The sequence below is a fragment of the Bidens hawaiensis genome, unplaced genomic scaffold, assembly GCF_021521415.1.
Source record: "Bidens hawaiensis isolate Kalapana, Puna unplaced genomic scaffold, B.hawaiensis_p1.1 tig00013980_1, whole genome shotgun sequence".
In the NCBI taxonomy this organism is placed as follows: Eukaryota; Viridiplantae; Streptophyta; class Magnoliopsida; order Asterales; family Asteraceae; genus Bidens; species Bidens hawaiensis.
Window position 1 is genome coordinate 340,307 of NW_027492196.1, and position 20,711 is coordinate 361,017.

The 20,711-nt window shown below is 37.1% G+C and overlaps 2 protein-coding genes and 1 pseudogene across 3 annotated transcripts; 2 read left to right on the forward strand and 1 right to left on the reverse strand.

The window, feature by feature from the left end:
* Nucleotides 1-1,308: 1,308 nt before the first annotated feature.
* Nucleotides 1,309-6,871, forward strand: LOC143545565 (ATP-dependent RNA helicase DEAH11, chloroplastic pseudogene; annotated as a pseudogene).
* Nucleotides 6,872-12,878: 6,007 nt separating this feature from the next.
* Nucleotides 12,879-15,327, forward strand: LOC143545566 (uncharacterized). 2 transcript variants are annotated; one of them, XM_077037435.1, is made up of 5 exons: nucleotides 12,879-13,199; nucleotides 13,269-13,773; nucleotides 13,857-14,058; nucleotides 14,152-14,565; nucleotides 14,684-15,327. In XM_077037435.1, the coding sequence occupies exons 1-5, from the start codon at nucleotides 12,911-12,913 to the stop codon at nucleotides 15,101-15,103; spliced, it is 1,830 nt and encodes a 609-aa protein (XP_076893550.1). In that variant the 5' UTR covers nucleotides 12,879-12,910; the 3' UTR covers nucleotides 15,104-15,327. The 2 variants fall into 2 exon arrangements, with proteins under 2 accessions (XP_076893550.1, XP_076893549.1); XM_077037434.1 differs by having other exon boundaries at nucleotides 12,879-13,773.
* A 271-nt stretch (nucleotides 15,328-15,598) lies between these two features.
* On the reverse strand, nucleotides 15,599-19,033 carry LOC143545569 (uncharacterized). Its single transcript, XM_077037436.1, has 5 exons — nucleotides 18,424-19,033; nucleotides 17,851-18,355; nucleotides 17,559-17,760; nucleotides 17,024-17,443; nucleotides 15,599-16,575 (listed from the first exon to the last, which is right to left on the reverse strand). The coding sequence occupies exons 1-5, from the start codon at nucleotides 18,728-18,730 to the stop codon at nucleotides 16,165-16,167; spliced, it is 1,845 nt and encodes a 614-aa protein (XP_076893551.1). The 5' UTR covers nucleotides 18,731-19,033; the 3' UTR covers nucleotides 15,599-16,164.
* Between the last annotated feature and the right edge of the window lie 1,678 nt (nucleotides 19,034-20,711).

The following is a 20,711-nucleotide window of genomic DNA, read 5'->3' on the forward strand; positions in this document are numbered from 1 at the left end:
TCCAAACTATGTGATGAGATCAAGTTGGATCCAACAATTCCAAGTACTTAAGAAAATAATTAAAATCAGTTTGTAAACTATTTTTAAAGAAATATACAAGTCTTGATAGCTAAGAACACACTTGTGTGTCTTAAACGAGTAAAAGTCGGTATAGTTCGGTTTGGTTTGGTCTCCATCTCACAAATAGTTCATAGATGGTTTCTACATGCCCAAATATCATGGAACTTGTATATTGGTTTATAAATGAAGAAAACTTAAATTTTACAACTAAAAAGTTAACTACAAGTCTTTTAAACAAAAGTTTCGGTTTAGTTCGGTTTCCATCTCCCAACGAGTTCATAGATGGATTCCATATGCTTAATATCAAAGAACTTGTAAAAATGATTTTTGAAACTCAAATATAGCAATAAGCATGTTTAAACAACTATTTTAACAAAACTAGTAAACAAAAGTTTGGTTTCCGGTTTGGACTAGTTTCGGTTAAACCGAGGTTAGTCTTATACAAACCCACACCATGGAACTTGTAAATAAGATGAACAAACTAAAAAGGGTTAGAAGTTAGTCATAAGTGATATGTATAATAAGTTATGTGTGTAAATATATATCAAGAACACGAAGTCCTCCATGAAGCCTTGCCTTATGACATTTGAAACTTAACCAACCGGAGTCGGTGAAGTAACAAATAAAGGAAACAAGGGGTGTGTATTATATATATATATATATATATATGTTGTACCACCATATTCAAGTGTTAGTAATATTAGATGAACAAGTTAAAATGAAAGACTATAGTTAGTTGACCTTAAGAAATCAAAATAACAAAATGTTGAAGATGAATACTTGGATTTGAGAGAGATATGGAGAAGATGAACAACCAAAATGGTGTATGGTGCATTGCTTTTATAATGGTAAGAGTATGGTTCATACAAATAGGGTAAAGATGCATGTGATGGTTGAAATGGTCAAACAAGTTTTTGGTAAATGGCAATAATAGTCCCCAAAGTTTGGTTTAAGTCATTTTTAAAGAGTTTTAAGGACCAAAAAGAATGTTTTCAAGACCCAACAAGTGTAAAACAATATTGTAACATAAAATCCATCATTTTGATTATATCATAAGCTTTGGTTTACAAAATGGGTTGGTTTATATGATAAACGAATACAAAAACGAATACAAACGAGACCCGAAATTGACGAATGTCACATTAGTAGTGATGGTGGTGGTAGGGTGGTGATGACGGTGGTGGTGGCCAGGCAGTGATAGTGGTGGTGGCGGTAATGGTTGGGTGGCGACAGTGACAATGGGAAATTATTGCAATGCCGCATCAGTATTTGGTGTGTGCAACTTCCTTTGACTTCAACTCTTTGTTGACTCTTTCTCCTGACCCATTTGATATCGCACAGATTGACCGGCGGAAATTGCAAATAAACGTGTTAACGGGTTTTGGGGCGACATTGTTGAAACGATTCTGCGGGAAGTCGAATTTGAGCCTGAAACGTCTTGTTTCAAGCATTAAGGATACCATTAACGATGACCGGGTTCGGTTAGAAGTGTCTGTTGATCATAATGAAGTCAACGTGTTTGCTACTTCTGAACACATGACACGTGTGTGTGAGATTGTAAAATCTGTATTGGAGCGTGAAGAAAAGTGGCTAGAGAATGAATGTATTGAAAAATGTTTGTTTCCAGATCGACATGTGTCACCTCCTGTGGCTCTTATCGGTTCGGGTGCTGATATAAAGCATCTGGAACTTGACAAAAGATGTCTCACAGTTGATATATTTGTTCACGGTTCGGATATCGAGGAGAAAGAGCTTCTGTCCTTTTTGGAGGAACATACATGTGGCAACATCTGTGCGGTCCATAAGCTTAATTTGGTCGGCCAAGATAATGAAAAGTGGGGCCGGGTAACATTTTTCACCCCTGAAGCTGCTGAGAAAGCTGTAAAGTTGACTCCCGTTGACTTCAATGGGTGTACATTAAAAGTTGCTCAATGACAGTATCATGGCCACGTAAGCTGAACCGGGTTTCGCGTTTGTTCAATGTAACCCTGAAGATGTGTCAGCATTGGTTGAAGATTTTTCCAACATGTTTATCAGGGACCAGTTTGTAAACTGTAGACCGAGTATGAAGTCCAATGACAGTGTTATGGTGTCGGAATTTGCTGCCAATGTGTTTGAACCCGAGCTTTATGACGCGTTGTACAACTCAACCAATAGGAAGATTTTGAAAGTTAGCTTACCGCGGGCCCCACCTGTAGAGAATCCTCCCGTTGCGGCTCTTGAAGATGCACTTTTGAGAGAGGTGAGATCGTTCATGCCGGGTGCGAAGAATGAATGTGTTCGTGTTCATATTTTCCCATGTGAACCGCTGGATTATGTTATGAAAGCCGAGATTAGTTTCGATGGGAGTTTGCATTTGGAGGCGGCAAAAGCTCTGGAGCAGATTGATGGGAAAGCGTTACCGGGTTGTCAGCCGTGGCAGAAGATTAAATGCCAGCAGCAGTTTAATAGCATTGTGTCTTGTCCTGCTTCTGTGTATGGTGTTATCAAGGATCAACTGTGTTCTTTGCTCGATAATCTCGTTTCCCAACTTCGCCCAACCCCTAACTTCGCCTATACAGAACAAATCATAACTTCGCTCATGGTAACAGGCGAACTTGTGATTTGACTCGACAATTCTCTAACTTAGACTGTTTTTGTTGCAGAAATGGCAGCTGTAGCGGGAGCAGGTGGTGCTGGAGGTGACGAAGGAGGAGAGAACAATCGGCAGTTTTTCCCGGGGCATAACATGTACATAACTTTGGACCCGGATGCGAGCGGTGTTGATGATTTCCGCGAGATCATCACGTTTCTTATCCGCTCGCGTATCTTCCACGCTATTACTACAACACTGCCAATCTCTTTGCCAAACATAGAGGAATTCTGGCAGACAGTGGAATATGATTGTCGAGTCGAGCCCCCGGTTATGCGTGCAACGGTTAACAATCAGATAGTACAGTTCTCGTCTGAGCAAATCAGGGTGGCTTTGCAGTTTGGGGATGAAACGAGAGACGATCCTACAGACTTCGTGGCTCCATTCAGAGATGGTGCTTTTCTGAGAATGGGATATTCTGGTCCATTGGGGGATACTCAAAGACGAAAGGGATTCTTGTTAGACCAATGGCGATTTCTTATGCACGTGATGATCGTGTGTATGTCGGGGAGAAAGGCTGGTACAGATGGAACGGGTGCGACGATGCAGTCGGCGATGACTGCACTGACTTACAATAAGCGTTATAGCTTTAGTCAGATGGTATTCTACGAGATAGACCGTCAAAGACGAGCGGTGGCGCGTGAGAGATTTCTGATGTATCCAAGATTCCTTCAAATGATCTTGAATCACGTTGCTCCCACGTTACCTCAGCGCCGCCCGATTAGATATGTGGAGAGCGTAAGCAAGCGAATCTTCGCTCAGTGTAGAACATCAAGTGCAAGAAGCAAACCTGAGCTCCGTCCTCGACATACTCCATTATTTGGGTACTTGATCAACCCAGAGTATGTCCCAGCTCGTGGGGACGAGTTTCGGGATCCGGCACCACAACAGGCTGGAGCACCTCAACCACCACCTGAGGTACAACAAGCTTTACCTACTACTCTTGTTATGGCACCGGAGGAAAGTGTAGACCTTGAAGCTGCGTTTGGCGGTCAAGGATTTTTTGATATGGGCCGGAAAAATCACAAATTTGTGTCAAAGTATTTTTATGTGACTGTAACATTTAGTGTCACGCTATTGATTAACATTATATAAATTACTTAACTATAAAATAATAAATGAAGATCCACAAATTCGCTTAGATTTAAATGCAAAACCAAAATAATTCCGTTTTTAAAGAAAACATAAACCAAACAGTTGGTTTCTGTTTGAGTTCGGCTTTTTTGGTTGTTAACAAAATTTTTCCGGGATCTGTCATTTTTTCGAAAAAAGGTGCATGTGATGGGACTGAGCTACGGTGGATTTGTAGCATACAGCATGGCCGCGCAATTCCCAGAGAAAGTGGACAAGGTGGTGATAGCCGGTTCGGGTGTTAGTCTGGACGAAAGTGATATGAATACAGGGCTGCTTAGTGTGAAGAGCATTGATGATGCTGCGAGTATTTTGTTGGCTCAGACGCCGGAGAAATTGAGGGAGTTGTTGCGAATGGCGTTCTTTAAGCCTCCTCAAAATGTGCCTTCTTGCTTTCTCTCTGACTTTATTAATGTGAGTAACATAATCTAGAAGCCCGATCTCACCTATACGAGTCTTATTGGTTCATACGACTTGTATAAGTCGCAGCTAATAATTATTCAACCGCGTAATGAAATTAGGCACGAATATGAAAAGTTTTATTTAAGTGGGTTACATAATTATGTCAAATGTTAATGTGTGTAAATGCTTGTTTGACTTTTTTGGGTCAAAGTTATATCCAAGAAGTATAAATTGTGGAGTGCTTACAACTCATTATTTCAATTACTTGATCTTGAACTCCCATTAATCACTTTGAATAACAACATCCAAATACCCATGAATGTGATTAAGTGGTCACCGTTGACTTTTTTCAAATTTGACTTAATTTGCAGAATTTGTAATTAGGCATTTGACTTGTGGTAATAAAATGTTCTAATCCACTTGATTTCTTTTGAAAGGTTATGAACACAGAGCGTGTACAAGAAAAAAAAGAACTGATTGAAACAGTACATAAAGGCCTAAAAGTTTCAAATCTTCCTAAGATTACTCAGGTTCGTTTGTATCCCTATTATGACAATTCACAAACTTAACACGAAATTCCGGGTTCGGTCCAAGCGTGTTTAGGTCAGTTTCGGGTTGAACCTGCAAACACATTTAGCTAAAACGGGCCTTGTTCGTGTCAACCCAGCGTTCGCAGGTTGACCCGTTTTCGTTTTTAAAAATGTGTTTTACATGGTAACTTAAATATTAGGGTGTTTTTTTTTGCCAAACTCTAAAAGTTAAAAAACAATATGGCATAAAAATTGAGGGTTCGAGTCAAACTACATTTAAGCTAATTAAAAAAAAAAGATTATGAGGTCGAACCGTATGGCACAATTTACAGGTTCGAGTCATGTTCTGGTTTGTGTAAAATTTTCGGGTTTGTGTCGCATTCAACCCGCAAATGTGAATTGTTTAACGCGTCTTTAAATTTGGTTAACGTTATTCTTCATGATGTAGCCAACATTAATCTTATCTTTTAAATAAAATAATTAGGCTGTTTTATGGATTAACTAGTATATACTTTCCCCGACTTTTGATCTGTTCTATGTGTGCTAATTTTTTAAATTTACCCTTTTGATCTGTCTAGAAATATAACCATAAACGCAAATTATGTCACTTGAGTAATAATATCAAATTGCCACTAACATCTAGCAATGTGCTGTTTGTCACTGTTTTCATTTGGTCAAGTAATGTTATATCATGCTCAATGATTATTCATTTCTTTGTGTTTTTTTCTCCTTTATTAAATGTTGATCATTTTTTTTGAATATCTTGTTCGTAGGAGCGGAGTTCTTTACCGACTGGAACGATAACGGGACGTATCGTGTCAGAATATCTGCCAAGGCGACAAAAATAATGGCGGAATCAAGAAGACCACTTGAACAGCTTATGAATGGAAGAACAATGAACAACTCACTCCGCCAGTTATTCAACTTATCTTTTCCCGTGAAGGATTTGGTCTTCAAAAGTCAATCCAACGTGAGACTGGCACGTTTTTTCTATTTGACCGACATAACCAAAGCTTCAGAGTTTTTGGCCCGTTACACAAGCTGGATTTAGCCCAAAACAAACTGGTCCAGTCTCTTGTAGCCCTACACGAGAAAAAACAGCTCGATGTTCATCTTCGTGGCCCCACTCTCCCGCCTGATTTCATGAAGAAAGTGGTTGAAAACTTCGGCCCCGACCTTCACGGGCTCAAAGAAAGATTCCCCGGATCCGATTTAACGTTAAACACAAGACACCATATAATCTCGGTTCGCGGCAGTAAAGAATTAAAACAAAACGTTGAACAAACAATAAATGAGATTCTTCGCACTACAGATTCCACCTCGGGTCAAAGTCAAGCTGTCGAAAATCAAACCCGGTCTTGTCCCATTTGTCTTTGCGACGTTGAAGACGGTTACCGTTTGGAAAGATGTAACCACGAGTTCTGTCGGTCGTGTTTGGTTGAACAATTAGAGTCGGCTATAAAAAACTCAGGAAACAGTTTCCCAATCCGGTGTGCACACGAGGGGTGCGGGAAGTTGATATTAGTTTTCGACATTAAAGCGCTTTTGTTAAATGATAAGATCGAAGAGCTTTTCCGAGCCTCACTGGGGTCGTTTGTGGGGTCAAGTTTAGGCAAATACCGATTTTGCCCATCGCCAGACTGTCCGTCGGTTTACCAAGTGTCGGATGATGATTCAAGACCGTTTACGTGCGAGGCGTGTTCGGTGGAGACGTGTACGCGATGTCACGTGGAATATCATCAGGGATCGACATGTGAGCAGTATGATGAGTATAAGCGGGATCCTGATTTGAGTCTGAAGGAATGGATGAAGGGGAAAGAGGAAGTTCGGAACTGTCCGGTGTGCACGTTTACGATTGAGAAGATCGATGGGTGCAATCATATCGAGTGCCGATGTGGGAGTCATATTTGCTGGGTGTGCCTGGAGAATTTTAAGAGCAGTGATGAGTGTTATGCGCATTTGAGGTCAATACATCATTCTATTGTTTAGTTTATTTAACTACTGCTAGTGTTCATTTTACTCACGCTTTATTTTTCTTCGGCTTCATGCATATAATAATGTAAATATTTTATCATCAGTCAAAACTCATAAGTTGCCTAGCCTTTTTCATTTATGTGCGTGTGTATATGTATATACATGTGTTTGTCAGGGTTTAATTGTGGTTAGTAGGATTCAACTGTTGAATATATATTGACTACGGTGATGTATCTAAACGTTATGTCTTGGAGCTAAATATATTGGTTTGATAAAAATGGGAGGGGTCAAAAAGGAATTAAATATAATAATTAAGTAATATGAATTTATTATAATATAATTTGAAAATACACTTGGTTATAATTTGAAAAGGTTGAAACCGGTGGCGGAGGTCACCGGGTTCGGTCTATTTCCGAATTTATTTATAATCTATAGTATCGAACTAATGAGCGAATTCATTTTTTGTCGGCGAACGAATCCCGTGTCATTCAAAAAAAGCATTCGGACCTATTAATTAAGAAAATTTTAGTTAAAAGGTTTTTTAACAATGAAAATTCTTTATAAAATAAGAAACTCAAAATTGATAACAAAACTTATTAAATGGGACAATAATGACACATATATAGATTATAAAAAAAATCCAAATTTTTCATAGAATTAACCGATAAACCCAACCAAATTAAGATTCTTAAAAGATAATACCTAAGTGAATTAAATACAAAAAACAAAAACAACATCCATCGCTTCAGCGACCGATAGATTATGTTCTATCGACCAAACGACCATCGGCTCTTTGCCTTTGCCATTTTGCCTGAAGGCTTCAACCATCACCTTACCTGTCAGACTTTTTTCTTTGATTGCTTAAAGCCTTCATTGATCTAGACCTTAGGACGAATCTTTCTTTAATTTGTGTAATCGGGTGGTTGACGACTATATATGATGTTTGTATTTGTTATATTGAAAATGAGTTCTTTTTTGATGTCGAGATTGCAGATGTTATGAATCCTTTTCAAAATATGAAAATGCGTAGGGAACAATTATAATATGTAATATCTTTTTTTTAATTATAAATATGACCAAAAGTGAAAAATCTAGATTTTTGACCCTTCGCGCTACGTGAACGGACAAAGATCTGACCCTTTGTGCTACGCGAAGAACCAACCAATGACTACTTCACGCTACGTGAAGTGGCCATCACGCATGTAGGACACGTGTCAGACCACGTGGCAACCCGGTGATGACTCATCATAATAAGGTCGGCTCGCGCTACGCAAACGGCCAGAACCTTTTACCTCCGCGCTAAGCGAAGCAACTAAAAAATTTCTATAAATAGGGAGTTCACGACACACTCCATCTCACATCAACACACATTCATTTACACATATTTTGTCTCGGGAAGCGTGCCAAGCCGTGGAGTTTCGACGGTTCAAATAAAGAATTATGAAATGTTTTAGAGTCAACGATTCACTAGTATATCGATGACGTATTTTCCTCCCACATTCCAGGAAAACAAATTTAGCACAAATAGCAAGGAATTAGAGTCATTCATTAAGTTAGATGTTCGCTTATGGAGATGACTCTATTTTAATTATTAAAATATTACAAACAAAATCAAACTAGGTTTGTAAATCAAACATTTTGGTATTTATTATCTGAGAAATTTTTCAAATAAATTAATATTTTTTTAAACGTCATTAATTAATTTATATCTATATTGAAACCTAGTTGAAACTCTTTTGTATCGAACAACCACTTTCCATGGCATAATGTTCTCTGTTAGATTAGACTAGGTGTTATTGCGTCGAAGACCCTCCATTTTGAATGTTTAATGCCCCCCAAACTACTACTACCCCAGATAGGCAGATATATAGGCGCCAAATAAGTAAAGGCCCTCTTAGGGGTTAGTGTAGTAACATGCAAGGGGCTCCAAATGGTATGATCAACTATAAATATAACCAATCATAATCATGATACCTCAATCTCATTTTTTTATATAAAAACTAAAAGTTTAATAATTGTGTTCTTAGTAAAACAATTACACGACGGTTAGTGAATGCCCCGTGTACTTACGTGATAGTGACGTGGCGGTTAGCGAATACCTTGCATAATAGAGATGGGCGACACAAACCGGTAAACCGAACCGACCTAAAAACTGATCCATAAACGTGCCGGTTTTAACCCGATTTTACAAAAACCGGTTTTAAGCAGCTGTTACCCCCCGTCGGGTTAAGCCCGGTTTGAAGTTTTTTAAGCTCTAACCGGTTTGATCCCGACTGTTGGAACCGGTGTGCCTATATGCATCTGCTGCAAAATTCATTTATAGGGATGACAATGAAACCCTAACCCGATGGGAAAACCCGAAACCCAACATAAATAGGACGGGTAATACCCGACCCATTAGGGTTTGGGACTTGTTTTGAAATTTTTCACGGGTTTGGGATGAGTTTGGGATTTATAATATACCCGATTACCCGACCTGATTACCTGATAAAATTAATCCGTTTACCCGATTATATTCCTGATGTACCCGATATAGCTTATTATATATATATATGCTATATTCAAAATATATTATTTGACGGAATTTGTTTATGTCAATTATTTGAGACATTTTATCTTATAGTGGCCATCTTTGTAATCAATTAGTTATATTTTGTCAAAACCCGGTAGAAATCTAGCGGGTTTTGATCCGGGTATACCCGACGCGTATTTTATTAGAACCCGATAAGAAACCCGAAACCCGATGAGAAAACCCAAAACTCGACGGGTAATTACTCAATTAAAACCAGACGGGTTTGAAACAGACTTTCATAACCGTGTATGAATTTGGAAATACCTAAACCCGACCCATTTCCATCTGTATTCATTTATAGCCATATCCACTTATAGCTCATTGAGTCATTCCATTTAATGCCTCATTGGAATTGGAAATCAATTTATTGGACATTTATGACACAAATGGTAACCGGTTTCTCCCATAATGCCATTAAGGTGCTGTTTGTTTTTTCAGAGGTAAAACGTCTGCACTCTGCGGACCACATCTGCAGACATCTGTAGCAGAAGAGGTGGACCAAACCTCTGTAGTCCGCGATAAGAAGACTGTTTGTTTTTTAACATCTGCAGACTGCTAAAATAAACTGAAATTTAAATAAAAATGTCTTCAACATCCAAATTTATATAACAGTAAACAACACTGAAATAATTTTCATAATACCACAAACATTTTTTAAATCAATCCAACCAACTCAATTAGACAACACTACATACATATAATATACATATAGACCTGCAAATAAACCGAACATTCATTGACCCACTTGTTTACATCCCGGGCTCTAACTGAAACAATTACATAACATTAGGGGTCTAGATTCAACCCCTCTATAACATCTTCAGTCCACTCCAAATTATTTTCATTGTTGCAAATTTATAAACCTGCAGTGTTGGTTGTTTGTAGTCACACCTTCTAATGACAACCTACCATTTCTTGTAGACTCTTCTAAAAATCACCATCACCATCACCCTCTACAATCATCAATAAACAATTCCAACCCATTATTACAAACATCTGTCTGTCTATGATACAAACAATGAGATTATAAGAACATATACCCAACAACAACAGATTACCGATTGTTCAGCGGAAATCGTTTGAGAGAGAGAGAGAGAGGTTTGGATCGTTGACGGCGGCGACGGAGATAGCCGGCGGCGATGGAGGAGGAAGGCTGGCGGCGGTGGAGGAGGCGGCGAGGGTGGAAGCTAGGGTTGGGGTGGAGAAGCTAGGAGGAGGGTGGAGCTGCAGGTTTTGATTATCTTTGTTGTTGATAATGAAAAAAAGAAAAGAAGGGAGGAAGAGGTGGGAAGTGATATGGGCAACACTTCTAGGAGAAGAGGACGCGCAGACGTTTTTAAATAAAACGTCTTCTAAAAAACAAACACACTGCAGAGCCCAACGTCTGCGCGTGGTCTGGGCGGCACAGACAAAAGAGGTGGAGAAGTGCTTTTAGTGAAAAACAAACAACACCTAAATATTCAGCTACCATTACACAAATGTGATTAAAAATACATATGTACTCACTACATCTGTTTTTTAAATTCACTACTCCGGTTCAAGGCAAACCAGTTTGGAACCGACTCAAGGAAAACTGGAACTAACACCAACTGGTTTCATCAGTTATGAGTTTTCAGAGCTTCAACCCCGTTTGGTTTCTAACCGGTTTGATACAAACCGATTTAGGTTAAAAAGCTAGTTTGCACACCCCTATTCTACAACGCTCAGTCTTAATAAAGTAGACTTATGGAAGCACTTAAGGAATGTCATTGGGAAGCTAGAAAACGTCTTTATATTAAAAAAAAAGATCACTCAATCGTGGAATTATTGATTAAAAAGTAGAATAGTAGATAATTCTGTTGGAAATATGTTAGTGAAAATGGGTTTTCACTAATTTTGAACAATAAATATTTGTATATACATGAGTTATATAGATAATTATTTATGAGTTTATGTTCTATGGTGTGATAATTTAACAAGCGAACTAAACCGTGTCCAAAATAAAGATAAGATGAATGAGATATCGATATTCGAAGTTGAGTAGTTGAAATGAATATTACAAAACTTGGATTAATCTAATAAGAATTTGTTACATCTTTTGAACTAATGCTAACAATTCATTATTTTATTGGAAATTAAATGGATGTTTGATTTTGACTCTTAAGGCATGCCTTTTCAATTGCATGGATGTTTTGATTTTGATTATGTATTTTCATGACTCATTATGAATATTTTGCTAAGCTCATTAATTTAGACATTAACATGTGATGAATAAAATGAAGGTTTTCATTTGGCTCATAATATGTCATTATGGTATTTAAATTAAATAACTAATTATAAAGCTTTTGATATGAGTATAAATAGAACCTTATGGTTCATTTGTAAAACACACTAAAAATAAAAATTGAGACAAAAATAAAGTCACCACAAGAGATGCCCTTACTCTTACAAGTTTCTTCCACTATCTTATTTTCCACAGATCTAGAAAACTCTCTTACCCACTGACTCCTCATGTGCGAGACTCATCGCCCGCAATACACATACTCTTTTGGTTATTATATTCTGGGAAACAAACATGTTACTCTAAGAAGAGACGCAAAATATGTTTTAAGAAAAACATGTTGTACACAAATCCTTAACCAACACTAATGAATTTATTTTGATTAAATGCTGCTATCAAGAACAAAAGCAACGAAACCTGTTGTTGAAGATAATGGGCATTGGATTATTTCACATCCAAGTAATTTTTATTTATTTATATTTACTCCTTTTATGTATACGGTATATTACTAATAAATTTCTCGTATATTAATGAAAAGAGCATCATTATTTTAATTTAGCATTTTATTAATAATAAGTGAACCTAATTCCTACAAGTTCTATTCTACAAGGAATCAAGGTTGAGTTGGAATTTGAAAGGATAAATCCCATGGTCGATTAACCGATGGAATCAAGTTAGATAAGTCTTGAGGTCGATTAACCGAAGGTTGCGAATGAATATTTAAACTTGAAAAGATGCATGAAGACAAATATAAAACTTTATATATTAAAAGTTATAAAAAACAAATATAAATATAAATAGTTATATTAATATAATATTAAAAATAACAAACAAGAGGCTAACACGTCGTTGACGATGCGTTAAGAAGTCTAACGCATCTTTGCCGATGTGTTAGGAAATCTAACTCATCTTTGACGATGCGTTAGGAACTCTAACGCATTGTCGGAGATGAGTCTGAGGGGGACATTTTTGAAATTCTAAAATTTGGGAGAAAATTTTAGAACCTTTTCCCAAAATAAACCTATTTTTAGGAATTTTCCCCAAAAAATATTCTGTGTGGGCAAAGTCACAAAACTAAAAAGATAGTCATAATTAGAAGGCGGCTAACGGCTGACGAACTGACAGCTTTATAAATTTATTACGTTCAAAGTAAGGTGTTCTAAATTTGTATTTGAATTGCTGACCCAGAAATGTTCACATATAGCCCATATTCTATTTGTAAGGAAGAAAAGTCTAGAAAGTCTCTTATAAGCTAAAAAACAAAGAAATCAAAGCTATAAAAAGTCAAGTTTTGTGTTATGAACAATCCAATGTAAATATAGTTCAAGTGTACGAACTTTATACTCCCTATGAATAGTCCAATTCAGACCCAAGAGAAGATGGAAGATCAACAGCAACCCACAAGAGAATATGGCAAGCAGCAGCTTGGTGATGTAATTGTTGCCAAAGATGCACCGGATAGCCATTCGTGCGCTGAAACTAAACTAAGCTGGCTACGATCACAAATTGTTGGAGGGTTTGCTGAGATTAAAACTCCATTTGGAACACGTATGCTTACGTACGCAGATCATACGGCCTCAGGCCGCTGTCTTCGTTACATCGAAGACTACATTATCCATAATCTTCTTCCCTTCTATGGTAAGCTAGCTTACATTTGTTGTTTTTTACATGTTTCTGGTGTTATGTACTTGCTTTTGAAATTTACAGGTAACACTCACACATGTGACGACTATGTCGGTGATCGGACCATGAACATGCTCCATGAGGCAACCGAATTTGTGAAGAAATGTTTAGGTGGAACCCAAAATGATGCACTCCTTTTCTGTGGATCGGGCACTACAGCCGCTATAAAACGGCTTCAAGAAGTCATGGGAATTGCGGTTCCATCAATTTTAAGGGAGAAAGTGTTGAACTCATGTATAGAAAGTGAAGAAAGATGGGTAGTTTTTGTTGGTCCTTATGAACACCACTCTAACCTCCTTTCTTGGAGGCAAAGCCTGGCAGAAGTCATAGAGATCGGTTTAGCCAACGATGGAATGATTGATATGGAAGAGTTGAAGTTGCGTCTGGAGTTTTATCAAGGTACTGGCCGTCCAATGCTCGGTTCTTTCTCCGCTTGTAGTAATGTTACTGGCATTTGTTCTGAAACACGTTCTTTAGCTCGCTTGCTTCATGAGTTTGGAGCGTTCGCATGCTTTGATTTTGCGGCAAGGTACTTGTTTTACTTTGCATGATGGTTCAATGATAACTTAAGTTCTAAGTTCTAACATACTTTTAATGTTGAATGCATAAAAGTGGTCCATATGTGGAGATAGACATGAGATCAGGTGCTGCTGATGGCTATGATGCCATAGCCTTAAGTCCACACAAGTTTCTTGGAGGACCCGGATCACCGGGGATTCTTCTGATGAACAAGGCCTTATACAAGCTGAAATACGCTCCTCCTTCAACATGTGGTGGTGGGACCGTTAATTACGTTAATTCCTTCAATGAACAGGTACCAGAAGGTGTATTAATCCAGTATACCCAAACTATAACTATTAATTTTGAATACAAATGTGAGGTTGTAAGTTGTAACCATAAACTGTAGGACACAATATACGTTAACGACATTGAAGAAAGGGAAGATGCGGGAACACCACAAATTGTTCAACGAGTAAAAGCAGCTTTAGCCTTTCAAGTTAAAGAATACATCAAATGTGAAATCATAGCCAAGAAAGAACATGATTACATTGAAAAGGCACTAGAGAGACTTGTGAAACATTCCAACATATGTGTGTTGGGAAATACAAAAGTAGAGAGACAAGCAATTCTATCATTTCTCATATATACAACCAATAAGAGCGACAAGTGGCCTCTTAATGGCGCTTTTGTTGCTAAGCTTCTCAATGACCTCTTTGGCATCCAAGCTCGAGGAGGATGTGCTTGTGCAGCACCATATGGTCATTTTTTGCTAGGTATCGATGAACCATGTTCGCTTGCAATGAAAGATGCAATCAAAATGGTAAGAGTCTTCTTTCTACATTTTTCCTTACAATATATTATTATTAATAATTTTGTGTTATCTAATTAACCTACATATGTATATGACTATATTTATATCATGTCTTTTCTATTGATAGGGCTATAATGGAGTAAAGATGGGTTGGACAAGAGTAAGCTTTCCTTACTACATGTCTAATGAGGAATATGAATTCATTCTAGCTGCAATTGAATTTGTTGCTGATTATGGACAAAGATTACTTCCTCACTACCGCTTGAATTGGAATACGGGTGGTTGGTCTTTCAAAAACGATGCTTTTGAGACGACATGCCCCATAGAGGAAGATTGCAAGCTTTGTGCTTCATTTTGTTACACTACTGTACCCAATGTTAATATTCAACAAAAGGTAATGGATTGTAGAACAATGGTTAACTTTAACAAGTACACATTCTATCTTGAGGTTGCAAAGCACATTGTGAACATACTTCCAGATTATCCTACATCTGAATGGACACTTCCCAAGGACTTAGATTCCAACTATGTGTTTTTTCAAGTTTAGAATCTAAGAGCCTAAAATTATTAAGGATACTACCAAAGTTAATTGACATATTGGATTTCAATTTAAACTGAAATGTACATTTGCATAGGATTGGTTCTTGTATGTTTACCGTTATCAGCTCCTAGAATTTCTCCTTTCCTAAACGTGTTCATGGTGTAATGTAATTGGCTATATTGTCATCCGTGTGATAGAATAAAGATTTAACGCTTTCATCATCAATTCCTAAATACTGTTATATTGTTATATGGTATCAAAGCTTTATTGTTCCAAGTTCCAACAAGTCTTGATCCTCCTTTATTTCCAACCAATTCTTAAACATGTCGACTCCACCACCACCATCAAAATCATTGTGATTCAAATCACAACCAACAACATTTTTCCCATCAAGCTTACTGCTACCAATTTCCCTATATGACTTTGCACCCGTACAATTAACTAGCCTTAAATTAGGCAAGTTAATATTGTTCTTTTTCCTTTTAAAACCAAGACCCAAAAATGAATTTTTGTGTTCGTTTTTTCTCTCGGCAGTAGCACACCCCAAAAGCAAAAGATACGTGGTATTTAAAAGGTTTTTACATGTAAAGTCAACAACCACTCTCATATAGCGGTTCAATCGGTTTGGAGGCTAAAGCGAACTAAAAATACGGGGCCTTTTTCCAAAGATCATGTTGTAAACCCTCCTACTTTAACCGGGCTTTAGACCAGTAATACTAAAATACTATAGTTAGCGGAGTTAAACTTAAATTGTTATAGTTTGGCAGGTTAATCGAACACAGTCACACAAATGCTTTACGATTAGAACCAATTTATACTAAACAATTAGAACCAACTGAATCCGATCGTCATGGAACATAGAAGACCCTATTGCCTTTTTATTACAAGAGAACGTAAGGATGCTGATTTTGAGCAAGGAAGAATCAACTTTGATCGTAACGTCTTTTCGAGGCAGTAATCCATTGATTATTTTATTGATAGCAGTTTTAGTATGAATATTAAAACATGAATGAATATAATATCTCAGCATATACATGCCCATAATGTCCTGGATTTGTAAATTGAAACTACACTTGAAAAAACACATAGTTAGAATCTATGTCCTTTGGAAGTGCACATTGAGATGGGAACTTAGGAAGCATGTTCCCTATGTGCTTTGCAACCTCCAGATAGTAAGCATACTTGTCAAAGTTATCCAATATTGTTTTGCAATCTGTCACCTTTTGTTGAGTATTTGCTTTTGGTCTACAAAATGAAGCACAAAGCCTGCAATCTCTTTCTTTGACAAATGCCTCCTTTAAAGAATTAATCTTGAAAGTCCAACTGCCTGTATTCCAATTAAAGTGGTAGAGAGAAATAAATCTTTGTCCATAAACAGCTACAAATTCAATTGCAGCTAGAATGAACTCATATTCCTCATTAGACATGTAATAAGGAAAGCTCACTCTTGTCCAACCCAACTTTGCTCCATTGTAACCCTATCATTGGAACAAAAACATAAAATAGTTAATATGAGTTAGGTTAACGTACACTAATTCTTAACGTACAAAACGTACGTGGATTACGCTCAAGCCAAAAACAAAACGCTCAAGGCAAAAACAAACGCTCAAAGCCAAAAATACAAAAACGCTCAAAGCTAAGATACAAAAAACGCTCAAGAAAATCATAATACGCTCAAAACGGGTTTTGTGAAGAAAAGTAAAAAATTGATCGATTAACGATCCAAATCTGTTTTTTTCGGTGAATCGATGATTAATTGGGTATGTATTGATGATTTTGAGATCTTGTGATGTGATTTCAAGGATCAATTTCATGAATATAGGTATTTTTGTACGTTGTACGTTAAGGATTATTGTATTCAATCTTTTATCCAATTTATATAATACAATATAAAGCAAAATAAGTGTAGAAACAAAACTATCTTACCATTTTGACCGCAGATTTGATAGCAAGCGAATATGGCTCATCGACGCCGAGCAAATAATGAGCATATGGTCCTGCACAGGCACACCCTCCTCTAGCTTGGATGCCAAAGAGGTCATTGAGAAGCTTAGCAACAAAAGCACCATTAAGAGGCTTGTCTCTCTTATTAGTGTTTGTGGTAGTGTAAACAAGGAATGATAGAATTGCTTGTCTTTCTACTTGGGTATTTCCCAACACCCATATGTTGGATTGTTTCACAAGCCTCTCTATTGCCCTTTCAATGTAGTCATGCTCTTTGTCGGTAATAAGTCCACAAGTGATGTATTCTTTAACTTGGAATGCTAAGGCTGCTTTTACGCGTTGAATAATTTGTGGCGTCCCGGCGTCTTCCCTTTCTTCAATGTCGTTAATGTATAACGTGTCCTACAATATATTACTACCTAACAGTTAGATACATTCACCTTAAATCAATGCCTTTGAGGGCCTTTATCAAATTACATGCATATATAGTTTTCAATGTACTAGATTACACTAATACCTGCTCATTGAAGCAATTAACGAAGCTAACGGTCCCACCACCACACGTCGAAGGGGGAGCGTATTTCAGCTTGTATAAGGCCTTGCTCATCAGAAGAATCCCGGGTGATCCGGGTCCACCAAGAAACTTGTGTGGACTTAAGGCTATGGCATCATAGCCATCAGCAGCACCTGATCTCATGTCTATCTCCACATATGGACCACTTTTATGCATTCAACATTAAAGGTATGTTAGAACTTAGAACTTCAGTTATCATTGAACCATCATGCAATTTGCAAAGTAAAACAAGTACCTTGCCGCAAAATCAAAGCATGCGAACGCTCCAAAATCGTGGAGCAAGCAAGCTATAGAACGTGTTTCAGAACAAATTCCAGTAACATTACTACAAGCGGAGAAAGAACCGATCATTGGTCGGCCAGTGGTTTGATAAAACTCCAGACGCGCCTTTAAATCATCCATATCAATCATTCCATCTTCGTCTAGACCGATCTCTATCACTTCCGCTAAACTTTTCCTCCAGGAAAGAAGGTTGGAGTGGTGTTCATAAGGACCAACAAAAACCACCCATCTTTCTTCACTTTCTATACATGAGTTCAACACTTTCTCCCTTAAAATTGATGGAACCGCAATTCCCATGACTTCTTGAAGCCGTTTTATAGCGGCTGTAGTGCCCGATCCACAGAAAAGGAGTGCATCATTTTGGGTTCCGCCTAAGCATTTCTTCACAAATTCGGTTGCCTCATGGAGCATGTTCATGGTCCGATCACCGACATAGTTGTCACATGTGTGAGTGTTACCTAGAAATTTTCACAGAAAGTAATTAACACCGGAAACATGTAAAGAAAAACAACAAACATAAGCTTACCATAATAGGGAAGAAGATTCTGGATGATATAATCCTCAATGTAATGAAGACAGCGGCCTGAGGCTGTATGATCGGCATACGTAAGCTTACGTGCTCCAAATGGAGTTTGAATCTCAGCAAATCCGCCTATAATTTGTGTTCTTAGCCACCTTAGTTTAGCATCAACACTCGAATAACTATCCGGTGCATCCTTGTCGACGATTACATCACTAAGTAGCATACCATGTTCAGCAATATCTGTTGCGGGTTGATGCACCGTCATCTTTTCTTGGGTTAATAGCATTGGAGACATTATGGTATAAGTCATAAGATAAGATGAAAGTTGAGTTATTGTTTAAAGTATTTAAAGAGATTTAGTTGGTGGAATAATAAAACCGCATGTCAAATGGTTTATAGGCGGACCATAGACATTATTTTACGCTAGATCGAACCAGAACTATGAGCGTTGACTTGCAACTTTCTAAAATGGAACATAGATTGACACTACAATCCGTTGGCAAGGAATAAAGGTGGCGCCTTAATTTGTAACTTGCCTACTTTCTTTCCATATAATAAGATCAATTGATTTAATTTTTTTCAAACAAAATTGTGTACTTGCATATGGTTTAGTATTATTGTTTTTCTACCAACTTTATTGAATTTAGATTAATAATAATAATAATAATAAAGAATTCATTACTTTGTCGGTACTAACAATTTTTAAATGTTCAACTAGTAAATATTAAAGATCTGTAACACATGACACTTGCAATCCGACATTCTAATATGATGTGAATCTTGTGTTGGAACAAAGGAATTGTTGTTCCAAAAAAAAATTAATAAATTAAAGAAACATAGCATTTGTGTACTTCGATTTACGTCCGTTAAGGCTATGTGTAATAGTTGTGCAAGTGCGAGATAATGGCTCGGCCACATAGGTCCCAAGGCTCAAGCCCACAGAACCCCGCACCACTATCATGTGAGAGGGGCTTGAATGACTGGATATTGTGATCGTGAGGAAGAAAACAGATTTGGTGGTGACGTTTGGGATCGTTAGTCGAGAAAAATATTACAAATGGGATCTTTATTATTATTTTTTCTTAAAGGAGAGCTGCAAGTTCGTTAACTTCAACATTTTTCAACACTCATTCTAAAACGTAAACTCTTTCGTTCCAAACAACTCATTTTTCCATAACTATCACTTTAGCAAAAACCAACATATTAACCCAAATAACACCAACCAGTTAAGCCAAAACCTTTTTATCCCTGGCCTGTGTAAAATAATAAAATAATGAAAACCATATAAGGTAAGGTGTAATGAATGCATTATTGATTAGTTATATATAAGAGTCCAACGATATAAATACAACGAAAATAATCAAATACAATATCCTAATTATGATAAAACTATAATATTAAAATTCTAATAATATATTCTACAATATTCTCTAATATTATTAATGACAAATGAAAAAAGGACCCAAACAAAGCAATTGAAACACCTTTCACAATTTAAAATAGCTTATTTAAAACTAAGTTGATCGTATATCACAAAATTACGCGAAGTTAGATTTTAGAAAATTACAAGACTTATCACATGCTACAAGTGAGGTGTCCAAAATGTTTTTTTTTTCTCTTTTGATGTACACGTTCACCAATTTGACCTATACATAAATCAATCACTCTACCAAAATCTAATTTCATTCCTGAAACATAATCTGAACCCAATATTGTTCTTAAAACAATTGATAACATAATGAAAACACAAAAAGAAACTGGCTACGACATTCTCCCCGAAAACGATCGTCCGAATAAGTGAGAAGTGTAATAGAAAAAGAAGTAGCATTGACGCATACTTATGCCATGTGCACAATGGTTATGTGGGCGTGAGAGGGACTCTGCTATGTAGACCCCACACCCATGGAACACCGTGATCATATTCCATGAGCATGGGCATGAGTGGGAAGATCGTGAGAAAGAAAATGGGCATGTGAGAATGGTCGAGACCATTGGCTTCATTGACCAAGAACAAAAAGAGCCGTAGCGCTCTTTATTAATTTAAGAAAATTTACTTTTGTTATACTTATAAATTATCTAACTCTTATTAAACATCTTTATTCGAACTCAACATCTTTCGAAACCCATTTTTTTTTTCAACACACGGAACCCTTTTCAATCCAAACAACTCATTTTTTCAAAACTGTCATTCAACCTAAACCAACAAAGAAAAACAAATAGCCAACATCTAACTTTAAAAACATTAAAGCAAATAGAAAAGGAAGAAACAAAGATACCCGGCAAAAACACGT

Bases quoted from the DNA above. Each gene is read 5' to 3' on its own strand.
- LOC143545566 (XM_077037434.1), top strand. From the start codon at position 12,911: ATGAATAGTCCAATTCAGACCCAAGAGAAGATGGAAGATCAACAGCAA. The intron at 13,774-13,856 runs GTACTTGTTTTA...AATGCATAAAAG, and splicing joins TGCTTTGATTTTGCGGCAAG to TGGTCCATATGTGGAGATAG. The intron at 14,059-14,151 runs GTACCAGAAGGT...CATAAACTGTAG, and splicing joins TTAATTCCTTCAATGAACAG to GACACAATATACGTTAACGA.
- LOC143545569 (XM_077037436.1), bottom strand. From the start codon at position 18,730: ATGACTTATACCATAATGTCTCCAATGCTATTAACCCAAGAAAAGATG. The intron at 17,761-17,850 runs GTACTTGTTTTA...AATGCATAAAAG, and splicing joins TGCTTTGATTTTGCGGCAAG to TGGTCCATATGTGGAGATAG. The intron at 16,576-17,023 runs GTAAGATAGTTT...TTCCAATGATAG, and splicing joins TCAAATCTGCGGTCAAAATG to GGTTACAATGGAGCAAAGTT.